Genomic DNA, 15,548 nt, shown 5'->3' on the forward strand with positions numbered 1-15,548 from the left:
TATATAGCAGTTTTGAAATATGAGGTATTGCTCCCCTCTCTCTCTGAGGAAGCCAAGTCTCAGAAGGCCAGGTGACCTAAGTTAGACTATAGGAATAGCAAGCAAGTCTTCTACCTCCAAATCCTATTTTTTCCTCACTCTACCCAAACTTTTGGCTGCAAATGAATTTATATGAAATACACAGTAACTATCCATACTTTAACTTCACCAAAGTGAAACCAATTCTTTTTATTCAAAGAAGTCCACTCCTCAGGGTAGGAGAGATAGCCCAATGGGCTGAGGGCATTGTTTCTTCTTAGAGGCCAAGTTCCCTCCCTGGCACCATTTGGTTCTCCCAAGCTCCACCAGGAGCGACCCGCCTCCCCAGCAGGCTTGGGTGTGGTCCTCCCACAGCAGAGGAGGGTTAGAGCTTTCTGCTTCCTCAGTTTCCTTACTCCCCAGACCCCCGGACCATGTTGACAGGCTAGATCAGTGTCACTGAAATGACAGATCCCTGCATGGGTGTGTCCTCTCTCTTGAAGGGTGCTGAGACCGTTCAAGGACTCTTGGAGTTGGCCAAAGACTCGATTCCCCGAAGTCACTGGAAGAGGACCCCAGTGGTCCTAAAGGCAACAGCAGGACTTCGCTTACTACCAGAACAGAAAGCTCAGGCCCTTCTTGATGAGGTAATTCTTAAAAGCTTTATGTTGGGTAGTTCTTTTCCCTATATCAATTTGTGTGTGTGTGTGTGTGTGTGTGTGTGTGTGTGAGAGAGAGAGAGAGAGAGAGAACCCTTTGGAGTGTTACTGCTACCTTTAAATTTACCATTGCTTGGGGGGCTGGAGAGATAGCACAGCGGGTAGGGCGTTTGCCTTGCACGCGGCCCGACCCGGGTTCGATTCCCAGCATCCCATATGGTCCCCTGAGCACCGCCAGGGGTAATTCCTGAGTGCAGAGCCAGGAGTGACCCCTGTGTATCACCAGGTGTGACCCAAAAAGCAAATAAATAAATAAATAAATAAATGAATGAATGAATAAATTTACCATTGCTAAGGCATTGTGATTCTGGCTATTTGTTATAGCTATTTACGTGTTTAAATACTATTCTCAATTTTGTAGAGCTTTTCCCTGAAAGTTTCGAGTATTTCTTCTCTGAAATATCCTTAACTCTCCGAATTTACTATAGCAGGATCATAGAAATTGTTTTCAGTCAACTTTTTTGAGGTATAACTTATAATTAAATGTATTTTTAGTGAAGAGTTAAATGAGTGTTGATGAATATGGAAACTTCCTCATGCCCTTTTACTCTTAGTTTCTCTTACCTCTGAAATCATAGCCACCGATTTGCTCTAAATCAGTATCTATTTTCTTTTTTCTTATATTTAAAATGGAATCTAACAACTTATGTTGTCTTTTTTTTTTTTTGCACCTGACTTTTTCCTCATAGTTGGAGGGTTGTGGATTCTTATTTATGTTTTTAGCTTAAAAATTTTTTTATTAGATATTTTAGATTTAGGTACTATGATTTACAACAGTGTTATGGTTGATATTTCAGGAATATGGTGTTTCTTTTTAGCAGTCTATCATCAGAGTACCAGCATGCCTCTAGCCACTGTTATTAGGTTCTATGTCATACCTGCAAGCTCAGTTCTGTTAAGCAGATGCTATAATTGTTGACCATCATTTATTTCCTCACCGTGTTTCCTTATAGTCCCCATATAAGAGTTCATTGGGTCTTTGTTCTTCTTTTGACTCACTTTGCTCTGCTTTATACCCTGTAGTTTCATTCAAATTGCAGTGAACTGAAGAATTTTATTCTTCTAACAGTAGTATTCCATTATCTATATATTTATCACCTTCCTTCCTTCCTTCCTTCCTTCCTTCCTTCCTTCCTTCCTTCCTTCCTTCCTTCCTTCCTTCCTTCTTTCCTTCCTTCCTTCCTTCCTTCCTTCCTTTTTTCTACCTCCTTACCTGTGCTTGGGTATTGAACAGGAAGGTCAGCCACATGCAAGGTGATAAAGGTCAGCCACATGCAAGGTGTTTACCCTGGTACTATCTCTCTACAATTTCTTTATCCACTCATGTTTTCTTGGACCATGTGGGTGCTGTGGATTGAATCAGAGTCGACCACATGCAAGAAGTACCTTAACCCCTGTACTAATTCTCCAGCCTGATATGATAGTGTTGTATATATATATATATATGTACATACGTTTGTATATATACACACATATTTGTACATATATGTATATATATATATACACACACACATATATTTTCTCTACAAAATTGATAAGGGGAAGGTATTTGCCATATGCAAAGAACTGACAGCAGGTTACTTCAGTGGTAAAAGTCGACCTGAACACTTTTACCAGTAGAATGCAAAGCAAGTTTGAGTGATCTCTGAACACACAGCCAGCAATAGCCTCTGAGCACTGCCAGGTGTGGCCCTAACCTCTCTCCTTAAAAACCCACTTAAATAATAAAAATATAATAAAAATGAATTAAAGACCTGGATTTAAATGTATAGAAGATCCACAATGATAGTACATCAAGTAAAACACTTGCCAGATTTGGTCCTAGGTACCCTACATGGTCCCCAGAACCCTGCCAGAAGTGATCCCTGAGTATAGAACTAGGATTAAGCCCTGAGCATTCCCAGGTTTGGCCCCCAAATACCCAGAGAGAGAGAGAGAGAGAGAGAGAGAGAGAGAGGGAGGGAGAGAGAGAGAGAGAGAGAGAGAGAGAGGGAGGGAGGGTGGGAGGGAGAAGGAGGGAGGGAAGAACGTAGGGAGGGAGGGGTAGCAGTTTTGGGAATTTAAAGCCAAGGGCAAGAGAGATGAAAGTGAGGAATAACAATCTATGTTAAATTTGAGGCTGGAGAGATTATATAGTGGGTAGGGCTCTTGCCTTGCATGCGACCAACTTGGGTTAGATCCATGGTATCCCAAATAGTCCCCTGTGCCAGAATAAACCCTGAGCATTGCTGGGTGTGGACCCCTTCTTTCCCCAGAAAAGACACTTCCTCTTGCTTATTGGGGAATGCCAATTGATTTTTGTTTATTTGAATTTGGGGTTGTTTTTTGGGTGGGAATAGGTTGGCTTTTGGGGTCAACCCAGAGATGCTCAGGGGTTACTCCTGGCTCTGCACTCAGGAATTACTCCAGCAGTGCTCAGGGGATCATGTGGGATGCTGGGGATGGAACCCGGATCTGCTGCTTATCAGGCAAGTGCCCTACCCATTATACTATCACTCTAACCCCGGGAATGCCAATTGAATGCCAGTTAAAACCACAGTGAGTTACTGTCTCTTATCTGTGAGAATGACTGACTGCAAAGGGAACAAGTGACAGCTATGAGATAGTTCAGTGGGTAGGGCGCTTGCCTTTTCTGTACCCAAACAGTTTCAATTCTCTGCACCACATATTTAAGCACTGCAAGGAGTGATCCCTTTGCCCAGAACCAGAAATAACCCTTGAGTACCACTGCATGTGACCCAGATCATCTCCACCAACTAAATATGAAAAGGGGCAAATGTAGATGAAGGTGTAAGGAAAGGAACTCTTGCTGTTGGTAGCAGTAAAACTGGTATGGCCAATTAGGCAAATGGTGTGGGGTTTCCTCTTGCTAAAGACAGTTTCTATATGACCCATTAATTTGAGTCTGGGTAACTTCCTGAAGATCACAAAACATTAATAGATAAAGTTATATCCATCCCAATGTTTATTGCAATGTTCCTTGTAATAGTAAAAAATGTGGGAGCAACTGAAGTGCTCCTTGATAGATGGCTGGATTAAGAAGATATACATTTATCCAATGGAATGATACTCAAGTTATTTTGTGTTTGTTTTGTTTTTGGATCACATCTAGCAGTGCTCAGGGATCACAGATGAGGTTACTGGGGTTCAAACAGTGGTTGGCCACATGCAAAGTCTGCACCCTACCTGTTGTACTATCTCTCCAGCCCCTAATGTTCAGTTATTTTTAAAAAAGCTTAAGGGTTGTGACTCAGTGGTAGAGTGCATGCTCTTCGTACGTGAGGACCTGGATTGAATCCCTCAGACAAAAAAGAAACGCTGCTGTTTGTAGCAGAAGGGAAAAAACTCAAGGGGATTACACAAAGTGAAATAAGTTAGATGGGAAAAGATCTGAATTGGATTTCACCCAGGTGTGTGGTATAAGAAATAAGATTGATGAACAGACAAAATAAATTAGAAATGCAAAGCAGTGAACATTGACAACAGAACTCAGGTTACCTGAGAGAGTAGAGAGAGGACCTAGGAGGCAGATAAAGGAAAAGATATGGTAGATTTTACTTGTTTAGTAAAAAACAAAGTAAAAATGGCTGCGTGACTGCTGTGTTGCAAATAAACTGTGGGCAGGGCAAGGAGTGGGAAGGACAAGAACAGAAATTCATTGTTTATTCCTATTTGCTTATCTATCTTCTCTCTAAAACTTATTTATGGGTTCTTAACTGGCTTTTCCTGGTTGAAACAGGGTCCAGAGGTCACTGCAGGACATGCTGTCTCACTCGAAAGGAAATATCTTAAGAATATTTTCTTTGGGGGGAGGGGCTACATCTGGTGCTATAGCTCAGGTGCTATTCCTGACCCTGTGCTCTGGAGTGACCACTGACAGTGCTCAGGGAACCATTTGTGCATGATGGGGTTTGAGCCAGGGTCATGGCTGCCACAGCTACAGGCAAGGCAAGCGTGTCTCCCTCTGAGCTATCTCCATGTCCCTTGGAAATCTTTTGAGGCACCAGATAGTTGAGTGGGGAAGTCATTTGCCTTGCATCTTGCTGTGGTAACCGTGCCTCTGATTCAAATCTCTGGCACTGCATGTCATCCCCTAAACACAGAGCTGGGAATAACCCCCAAATACTGCTTGGTAAGACCCCAAAACAAAACAAAAAAAGTCTTTGAGTCTAATGATGTGGGGTTGAATGTGGGTTCTCACACATGCAAGGCAGGCCCTTTACCACTGATCCACATAGCCAGTCCCACTACTTGGGAAATCTTTTGTCCCTCCGTGACAATCATGAAAATAAGACGTAGCAGACTGTGGGCTAGAGAGATAGTACAAGATTTAAGGCACTTGCCTTGTACACTGCTGACCACAGTTCAATTCCCAGCACTGATTATAGTCCCACGAGCTCTACCAGGAGTAAGCCCTGAGTATAGAGCCAGGAGTAAGTCCTGAGTGCTGCAGAGTGTAGCCCAAACGCTATCCCTCTCCTCCTCAAAACAGCCACATCACTTACTGGTTTTCATGGAAAGTCAGGAACATTTATGTGATATCATCATTACTATCTCTTAAGATAATAGATCTAGGGGTCAGAGCTGACAGTACAGTGGGTAGGGCCTTTGCCTTGCATGTGTCTGACATGGATTCAATTCCCCCTGCATTCCATATGGTCCTCTGAGCACTGCCAGAAGTAATTTCTGAGCATCTCTGGGTGTGGCACAGAAACAGAAAAACAAGATCTTGATTTTGTCCAGACTTTTGTGGCTCCAGCCATGTGTCAGGATCAATCAGGAACTGACAGCAGATTACCTCAGTGAGCACCTTTATCAGGAAAGGAAAGGCCTGCAGAATTGAATGGGAAAACAATTGTTTGTCTATAGCTTCAGGAGCCACCAGACCTGCTTTTATTATCAGAGTTTGTCTACTTATCTAAGAAACAGAGTAGTAAAAGACCCTTCAGCTTCCAATGTGTAACCTGGTAGAATTTATCAGGTTTTTTGTTTGTTTTTTTTTAACAGGAAGATTCTTTTTTTTTTTTAAATAAATTTATTTATTTTTAATTAATGAATCACCATGAGGGTACAGTTACGGATTTATACACATCTGTGCTTATGCTTCCCCCATACAAAGTTCGGGAACCCATCCCTTCACCAGTGCCCATATTCCACCACCAGTAAACTCAGCATCCCTCCCATCCTCCCCAATCCCATCTCCCCCCCACCCCACCCTGTCACTGTGGCAGGGCATTCCCTTCTGTTCTCTCCCTCTAATTAGCTATTGTGGTTTGCAATAAAGGTGTTGAGTGGCCACTGTGCTCAGTCTCTAGCCCTCATTCAGCCCGCAACTCCCTTCTCCCACATGGCCTTCGACTACATTATAGTTGGTGATCCCTTCTCTGAGTTAACAGGAAGATTCTTATTTGAGTTTGCAAGATCAAGTATATGCCTTTTCCTGGGTCAAGACATCTCTAAGTTGAGATGGGTTGATTGAGGATTATACTTAAAGCAAAGATTCTAGAGGTTGGGTGTTTGCCTTGCACATGCCAACCCAGTTTTTATCCCCGGTATCCTATATGGTCCCCCAAGCCCACCAGGAGAGATCCCTGAGTGCAGAGCCAGGGGTGACTCCTGAGCACAGCCAGGTGTGGCTCAAAAAGAAAAACAAAAAACAAAAAGAAAAAAAAATTCTATTACATTGACCTGAGAGTTTATCCTTCATACACACACACACCACCACTACCACCACCACCACCACCACCACCACTACCAAGGAAATAATTAGAGTAGTTTTCTAAGTCTTGTTAGGGACAACTAAAATATGGAACTGCTTTTATTGCCTTAGAATCCAAAATTTTTCTTTTTTTTTTTTTTAGGTAGAAGAAATCTTCAAGAAGTCACCTTTCTTGGTACCAGATGACAGTGTTAGCATTATGGATGGATCCAATGAAGGTGGGAGAGGTGTTGATATATGAATTAGAGGGAATGGGTTGGCATTAATTAAAGGCCGTAGCAATAGTACAGAGGGTAGGGAGCTTGATTTACATGTGCTCAGATCTGGGGTTGATCCCTGGTATCCAATATGGTTCCCTGAGCACCATTAGGAGTGATTTCTGAGTGCAGAGCTAGGACTAACCCCTGAGCTTTAAGTGGTGTGGCCCCCAAACAAAAACAAAACAAACCCCCCAAAAATGTGATAAAAGAAATCAGGGAAAATACAGAGGTAGCTCAAAGGACTGGTGTGCATGCTTCTTATGTAGGAGTCTCAAGTTCAATCCCCAGCACCACATGGTCCTCTGAGTACTGAGTACTGAGTAATCCATAAGTACCACTGGGTGTGGCCCTCCTCAAAAATAAAACACAGGGAAAAAAAATGGGAACAGAGTCTAAGGAAAAGGAAACAGGAGAGGGAGAATGGGATAAGGGGAAAGGTAAGGATGGGGAAGAAGGAAAGTGTTAATGGATTTAGAAACACAGGATGCGGCCAGAGAAGGCAGGAGCATACTCCTAAAAGTGATCTTGTCTTTATTTCCCTTTTAGGCATCTTAGCTTGGATTACTGTGAATTTTCTTACAGGTAAAACTTTTAAGTTTATTTTAAGACCATACTGGTTTGGGGCTAGGAATATGGCTCAAGTGGTAGCATGCGTGTCTGAGTTTGGTCCCCTCCAACCTACCATGTCCCAGTATCACTTATGTATGGCCAGGGAACAAAATACGGGTTTCTCCCAATTTGTTAAAAATAAAAGGTGAGACTGGAGAAATATTATAGGGGTCACGGTACTTGCTTGCATGTGACTGAGTCTGGATTGACCCCTGGCATAGCACTACATTCCCCAGAGCATCACCAGAAGTGACCCCTGAACAGAGAGCCAGGAGTAGTTCCTGAGTACCACTGTCCCCCATAATTAAAAATGAAAGGACAAGACAAACAGAAATGGTGGTTAGAGGTTGCCTTCAGCTGTGGCAGGAGTCCCTGAGTAACCATGGGAGTATTTCTCCAAGATCAGAAGAGAAATGTATGAGAGGTGGGTTGCACTATACAAGAAGAGATGGTCAGAGTTGGCTCTCATTCACAGGTCAGCTGCATGGTCATGGCCAGGAGACGGTGGGCACCCTCGACCTGGGAGGGGCCTCCACCCAAATCACCTTCCTGCCCCAGTTAGAGGTGAGTCGTGTACAGAAAGGTCTGGTTTGCAGGTCTTGCTGATTTAAGAACCCCCTCATTCAGACCTGTGGGGGTGCTCAGCCAGCCGTTCCCCTTTTCAGCTAGCCGCTCTACCACGTACTGGATGAGTTAAGTCAGTTCATTACTGAGTGACCTTAGCCTTGACCACTCACTCTTCCTCAACTCTTGTGAGATTAGCAATTTGTCTCCTTCATCTCTGATTTTGGGGGAAAAAATGGGGATAGTGATGATAAAAACATCAGACAGTTCAGATCCTGACTAGTGTTTTTTGTTTTCTGATTTTCAGAAAACCCTGGAAAAAACCCCAAGGGACTACCTCACTTCCTTCGAGATGTTTAACAGCACTTATAAACTCTATACACATAGGTGAGGAGGGGCAGGGAGAGGAATAATATTCTGTGTTGTATGATGTTTCAAACTTTTCAGAGTATTTTCACATGAGTTACTGTATCTGACTAGCCTTATAGAGTCAGTGTCAATCCCCACAGGCCTATTATTGAAACACTGACCGCTTACCAAAACTCAAGGGACCTAGGGGTTTTCTCCACTCTTGGCCTCAAAAGATTGTAACTTAAAGAATGAAGTTCTCCTAGAGAAGACTTGGAAAAGAAGACTTTTCATTAGAAAAGACAGAAAAGGGGCTGGAGCAATAGCACAGTGGGTAGGGCGCTTGCCTTGCACATGGCTGACTCGGGTTCGATTCCCAGTATCCCGTATGGTTCCCCGAGCACCGCCAGGAATAATTCCTGAATGTATGAGCCAGGAGTAACCCCTGTGCATCACCAGGTGTGACCCAAAAGGGAAAAAAAAAGAAAAGACAAGACAGAAAAGTCTCTCTGCTGGTGCCTTTGAGCTGATCTTCAGCTATTTAAAATCCTGCCTGTTTGTTTGGTCCTAATGGGGCTGGGAACTAAGACAATCAAATTTTCTGGGGATGGTACAAGGAGTTGTGAGGGGTGTGAAGCAGGATGATTGCTCTGGAAAGTTCTTACTGCATGGCCTTGATCTAAACTGTGGAAATTACTGAATGAGATGAATAGGACAAAGAAAAAGGTTTTCTTCCCTCCAGAGGGAGACTTTTGAGAGAAGTAACTCTTAAGTTGGAGAACTCGAAAGAGCAGCATTGCATAAATCAGTCCTATATTTTACAGTTACTTGGGATTTGGATTGAAAGCTGCGAGACTAGCAACCCTGGGAGCCCTGGAAACAGAAGGTTCGTCTGGGTGCTTGTGCTGGGTGGGGTATGGTGAGAGCGCTACTGACACTCAGATTGCTTTTCCCCTAACTAGGCAGTGATTCTGTGGAGGACAGGGCTGTACTGATGTAAAAAGCATGCTGTATAATAGATGTAGTAGCCACAAATTCCTTTTGTTTTCTGAGATCATTATTGGCCTTTTCTAGAGTAAGGGTTGTTTGTGTTTGTTTGTTTGTTTATTTATTTATTTAATACAGGGAATTGAGTGTGTGGACAGCAGGTTGAAGTGTGTGCAGGAGCTTCCTCCAGCCCTTACTCTCTGTAGGAGGGGCGGGAGTAGCCTGGACCCACCCAGATCCCTCATTGCAGGTGGTGGGAGGAGGCAGAGCTCAGCTTCTGGGGTCAGGCAGAACTGGATTCAGCCCCAGTTTTATGATTTGGGGCAAGATGACTAACTTCTTTACCCTTTTCATGACCTGAAATGAGATTAGACAGTTAGTGCACTTTGTATGGTGCCCGTCTCCTGAAGATGAATGCGTAGTCGTTCCCAAGTCTACAGTGGGTCTTCAGGTGGATTTCATTTCACAACAGCCTGATGAGGAAAGCAGAACAGTATTCTCTTCTGTTTTTACAAAGGAGGGACTTACCCTCTTGTAGCTTCTGGATTCGTCTGAAATGAGACGGAAGCCATGGATCCTTCTACCAGATGCATTAGAATTTCCCTGTAAAAATAACAAGTCTCCCTATAGTTTCAGGGGATTAATTAACCCTATAAACCTGAGTTAAGAATTCCTGTCAGAGGCCAGGAAGATGGTTCAGAGGGTTGGTTTAATATCTAGCACCACAAAACAAAAACCAAGGAATTCTTGTCATAGGATGTAATTGTGTATTGATTCATGATTTTAAGGACCATCCATCTTGGATGATTCAGCGTCACTGGTTCTTGCTTTTCTTCCTCCTTTTCTCTCATACCTTTGCCTCTTACTTTGGATCTGATTTCTTTCAGGGATTGAGGGGCACACCTTCCGAAGTGCATGTTTGCCAAGATGGTTGGAAGCGGAGTGGATCTTTGGGGGTGTGAAATACCAGTATGGTGGCAACCAAGAAGGCAAGTGATACTTTCCCCCATGGGTTAATGTTACCTTCACAGTCAGAATCTGGAAGAATCCTGGGGCTGGAGTGATAGCACAGTGGGTAGGGCGTTAGCCTTGCATGTGGCCGACCCGGGTTTCAATTCCCAGCATTCCATATGGTCCCCTGAGCACCGCCAGGGGTCATTCCTGAGTGCCAAGCCAGGAGTGACCCCTGTGTATCACTGAGTGTGACCCAAAAAGCAAAAAAAAAAAAAAAAAATCCTATGGGAAATTTTTTTCCTGCGCTCATGAGAAGCTTCTCATGATTCAAAATTTATCTTGGTCTGCCTCCAGGGGAAGCTGTGTCTGTAAACATGGCAGGTACCACTCTCTATGTCCTGCCCTTTCTGTGGCCCAGTGGGATGCAGCTATTAGAAATCTAGTCCATGAAAGGTCACTGTCTTCAGCAGAGTGAAATTGGTTCAGGGTCAGTTAACTTTTAGCTGCTTAAGGTATAAGAACCTAAAATTGGGATCTTAATATCAAAGAAGAAACTTGATTATTTCAATGAAATAAATAGGTGTCCTTCTGGATACCTCTCCTACATTCTCTGGTGCGTAATGTCAGGCAACAGGTCAGAGTTAGTTAGGACTGAGAGCTCTGGTGAGGGAGATGAGCTGCTGTGGAGAAGAGGTGCCTTTCTTCAGAGTGATAAGGCAGCTGAAGCTTGTCCATCTTTCGTCAGCCCTTTGTTCTTAGCCGCAGCCTTCTACTTTCCTTGATCCTCCTGCTCTTTTCGTTAGTTCCAGCATCTTACCTATGAGACAGGGTCCTTCCCCCGTTTTTCTCACCTGGTCTCTTCTGCCCCTTTTCCCTTGCAGGGGAAATGGGCTTTGAGCCCTGCTATGCCGAAGTGCTGAGGGTGGTCCAAGGCAAACTTCATCAGCCAGACGAGATCCGGAGAAGCTCCTTCTATGCTTTTTCTTACTACTATGATCGAGCTGCTGAAACCGACCTGATTGGTAAGTTCATTCCTAGTGGCAGTCCAGGAAGGAAAGTGGGGATGGCTGTGGTGGGGAAGGGCCAGGGAGGAGCAGGCTCTTGGCAGGCTTTGTCAAAGGTGATCTGGTCACATGCTAGTCATCACCCAAGTGCAAGCATGAATATGAGTTAGAGTCATTTGGAGGTAGAAAATAGCCTGAAAAATAAATACGGACCCTCTTACATATTTATTTTGGGCAGGTATTTCCCTGGCAGCCCTCTGGGGCCCAGATGTGTACCCAGAAATATTCGGCTCTGCAGTGAGGGCTGGGAAGTTCAGTGCATGGGCCTCTGATGCAATGATTCTGGGCACCACTCTTCACACCCAGCAGTGTGGGGGAGGGGCAGGGGGCCCTAAGCAGGGCAGTGCCTGCGGTTGAGCTAGAACCTCTGGCATAAATGAACATTTACTGAGATATAACTGACAAAATGCATGTATGCAGTATGTACAGTTTGCTACAATGTATACAGTTTTTTTGTTTCTGTTTTTGGGACACATCTCTTGATGCTTAGATGTGCTTGATCCTGGAGGTACACAGAAGACCAGGTGGTTCTGGGAATCAAATGTGGGATTTCAGTGTGCACAGCATGTGTTCCAGCCCTTTAAGCTCTCTCTCAGACCCCAGTTTGATAAGTTTTAACTATGTATGCATCCAAGAAATTATCACTAAGTTAAAAGTATGAACAAGGGCCAGAGTGATAGTACACAGCTAGGGCTCTTGCCTTGCGTGCAGTTGACCGTGGTTTGATCCTGGCATCCCTTACGGTCCCCTGAGTCTGCCAGGAGTGATACCTGAGTGCAGACCCAGGAGTCAGCCCTCAGCACTGCCTGAGCATGGCCCCACAACTAAAACAAAATAAAATACCTAGAAATAATGAACAGAGGGCCTGAGAGATAGTATAGGAGCTAGGGTGCTTGCCTTCCATGTAGCTGGCCTTGGTTCCATCCCTGACACTGTCTGTACATGGTCCCCCAAGCACTGCCAAGAGTAAAACCTGAGTACTGCAGGGTGTGGCCCAGCCCTCCCCAGTGAAAATAATGAACATATTTATAAGCCATAGTGGTTTCCTCCTCTGATTTTTTTTAAAAAATCATAATAGGAATGTTTTATATTTATATCTGTGAGAATGTATGTACATGCTTTGTCATTCGTGTGGCAATGACTAATTTCCTTATTTCTGCTGTTTTCTTATGGATTAGTATATGGATTGTGATTAAATATACATAAATAAAATTTTGGTTTTTTATTTTGAATTTTTTTGGGTTTTGCGGTCACACCCAACGATGTTCGGGGGTTACTCCTGACTCTGCACTCAGGAATTACTCCTGGCAGTGCTCAGGGGACCACATGGGTTGACGGAAATTGAACCCAGGTCAGCCATGTGCAAGGCAAACGCCCTACCTACTGTACTTTCTCTCCAGCCCCCCGGACATATATACAATTTTTAGATGAATGGTATAGATCACATAAGTTACATTGTATGAATTTATCATAAAATATATGGCTTATCACACTCTAATGTTGGCAGTTTTATTTCCAGTTTTTCATTATTACAAGTATCCCTAGGTTAATTTTTTTTGTTTCTTTGAAAGCTTTTAGATCATTCTGTTTAATTTCAGATTATGAGAAGGGTGGTGTTTTAAAAGTTGAAGATTTTGCAAGAAAAGCAAGGGAAGGTGAGTATCAGTGGTACCCCTTGAAGGTGGGCCTGTGAGGCTGCACGCCTTTCAGCTGCAGTGCTCTTGCCCCGAGTCCCAGTGCCAGTCACAGGAAGCCTTTCAGAGGACTTGGCTGTGCCGAGAGCCTGCTTTGCATGAGGGAAGCCCAGGTTTCCTGAGCAGCACTAGAAGCGACACCCAGCACAGAGCCGGAGTTGCATACACCAAAACCCCCCACAAAAACAAAAGGACATTTAAGTGACATTGAAAAGTGTGGGAGGGGGGCCAGAGAGATAGTTCAGCAGGCAGAATGCTTGCTTGTATGGGGCCTTCCCAAGTTCAGTCCCCAGCATCCTATATGGTCCCCGAGTCCCGTGAGTGATTCCTGAGAGTACAGAGCCAAGAATAACCCCTGAGCACTACCAGGTGTAGCCCCCCATCTCAAAACACAGCAGAATAATAAAATTAAAATATTTTAGTGTTAAAGAATATGTGGGAAACAGCTACAGAGGCTTCCTTGATAAAGTCTGTTAAAAATACAAATAAATAATCTTATTCATGGATGATTTTATCCAGCAACACCAATATAGGGCTAACTGGTATTTCCTTATCATCTGGGCCTCAGCTTAGTAATGTATGAGATTTTAAAAGTTAGTCCCACAATAGGTCATAGAAATTTAGCAGAGCACATTGAGTATATATGTTGTAGTGTCAGAAATTTGCAAGTTTTCAGACACTGTAGTTTTATGAAAGTATTGTTGAGCGGAGAGGTGGGTATAGTGGTGATGGGTGTGGTGTTGGAATTATGTGCATGGTAAACCACCAATAACAGTATTGTAAATTATAGAACCGCAATGAACGTTTAAAAATTATAAACAATGGGGCTGGAGCGACAGCACAGCGGGTAGGGCGTTTGCCTTGCACTCGGCCAACCCGGGTTCGAATCCCAGCATCCCATATGGTCCCCTGAGCACCGCCAGGGGTAATTCCTGAGTGCATGAGCCAGGAATGACCCCTGTGCATTGCCGGATATGACCCAAAAAGCAAAAAAATATATATATATATATAAACAAATGAGGGGGCTGAGCAATAGTACGACTGGTAAAGCGCTTGCCTTGCACAGGGGCACAGGGCAGACTCAGATTTAATCCCTGGCATCCTATATGGTCTCCCAAGCACTGCCAGGAGTAATTCCTGAGTGCACAGCCAGGAGTAACTTTTGAGCATCGATAGATGTGACCCAAAAAGAAAAAAAAAAATTATAAACAGAGATTGTTTTTCCCCTATTGATTATCTGCTTGGTTGATCTCTCCAGTGATGACAGCATGGTATTCAACTGAAAAATAATAATAAATCTGGAAGTATGGATCTAGTCCAAGTCTCTAGCATTCCCAGGCACCTGGCAGATAGAGAATTCTTTCATTGTTCTAAGTCTGTATTTAGAGAAAACCATTCACCCCTCTGGTGACTGCTAGCTAGAATTCCACTCTTTCCTCTGTCACCGGTAGTATGTGATAACCTGGAGAACTTCAGCTCGGGCAGTCCCTTCTTGTGCATGGATCTCAGTTACATCACAGCCTTGCTGAAGGATGGCTTTGGCTTTGCAGAGAGCACTGTCTTACAGGTAAGAGAGCTATGCAATAATTGTTATTTGGGAGTTGGGAATAAAGTGTTAAGAACCTGTTCATTAATTAAGAGTTGTCATAGGTGGAATTAAGTGGTATATTAATAAGGGTCTTGGACAAGGAATTATGCAAGACATGAATATGGGAAATTCCTTCCTTGCATACAGATTCTAAGCCATTACCAAGAAAACACTACCAGGGTCACGGAAAGGCTTGCAGTCCAAATTAACATGCCCAAAGTCTCATGGCTTATTAAATGAATTTCAGAACTCAGGCGTAGGAACAAAGGAAACACACAGGTTAGGAATACTGCACCCCGTCCCCTGTGTCTGGTGGCATGATTACCAGGCTGGAACTGAAACTGGATTAATGGGCAGGGGCAAAATGATGGGAAGTGGCTGTGGCCAAAACACAAAATTTGCTCTATTTGGGGAGACCTGGGGCAGCCACAGGGACTTACCACCCATTAGCTAATTTTATTTGGGAGCAGACATGTGGTATTATAAGCTGTCCCCAAGAGTATTTTATTTAAGACCATTTTTTCGTGGATCATTATATCCTACATATCCTACGTGTGCTTTACACTTACAGTCTTGGCTCACTCTCTGTCTCCCTGTCTTTCTTCATCTGTTTCAGAACATTGCAAACTCAGCTTTATCTGTAGTGATTTACACTCAACTGTTCTAAACTCATGAGTTTCTTCTGTTCACTCTATTCTTGTTTCCATATCACAAATTAATAATTGTATACTATAGTTACAAATATGAGTATGGTGAATTCTTTGCCCTCGAATAACCTACAGCCTATTAGAGGCAGTGTGACTAAAGTATAGCTGTGGCACAAGGCAACTTAGAATTTTTAGGGAAACAAGTAAGTGAATTGTATTTTATTTCTAAAGCAACTGCCCACGCCCACCTTCCTTTATGACATTTCCCTTTCCTGTTGCCTCAGTTCCCAGTGATTTTGTATTGCTCAGTTTCTGTTACACAAATTCACAAATTCATCTGTACTAAGACATTTGAAGTTAAAGTCTATCTATCAAGA

At 43.5% G+C, this 15,548-nt stretch overlaps 1 protein-coding gene across 3 annotated transcripts in view; it reads left to right on the forward strand.

Moving 5' to 3' along the window:
* The window catches only part of ENTPD5 (ectonucleoside triphosphate diphosphohydrolase 5 (inactive)), a 37,124-nt gene that overhangs the window by 19,186 nt on the left and 2,390 nt on the right, over positions 1–15,548 (forward strand). For all 3 annotated transcript variants that reach the window (XM_055131045.1, XM_055131046.1, XM_055131047.1), the window contains exons 6-15: positions 522–665; positions 6,599–6,674; positions 7,263–7,298; positions 7,801–7,889; positions 8,197–8,276; positions 9,062–9,123; positions 10,112–10,213; positions 11,060–11,200; positions 12,841–12,897; positions 14,388–14,503. In XM_055131045.1, coding sequence (XP_054987020.1) covers positions 522–665; positions 6,599–6,674; positions 7,263–7,298; positions 7,801–7,889; positions 8,197–8,276; positions 9,062–9,123; positions 10,112–10,213; positions 11,060–11,200; positions 12,841–12,897; positions 14,388–14,503 — 903 coding nt within the window. The remainder of the gene's footprint in view (positions 1–521; positions 666–6,598; positions 6,675–7,262; positions 7,299–7,800; positions 7,890–8,196; positions 8,277–9,061; positions 9,124–10,111; positions 10,214–11,059; positions 11,201–12,840; positions 12,898–14,387; positions 14,504–15,548) is intronic.

The sequence above is a fragment of the Sorex araneus genome, chromosome 3 (assembly GCF_027595985.1).
Source record: "Sorex araneus isolate mSorAra2 chromosome 3, mSorAra2.pri, whole genome shotgun sequence".
Taxonomy (NCBI): domain Eukaryota; kingdom Metazoa; phylum Chordata; class Mammalia; order Eulipotyphla; family Soricidae; genus Sorex; species Sorex araneus.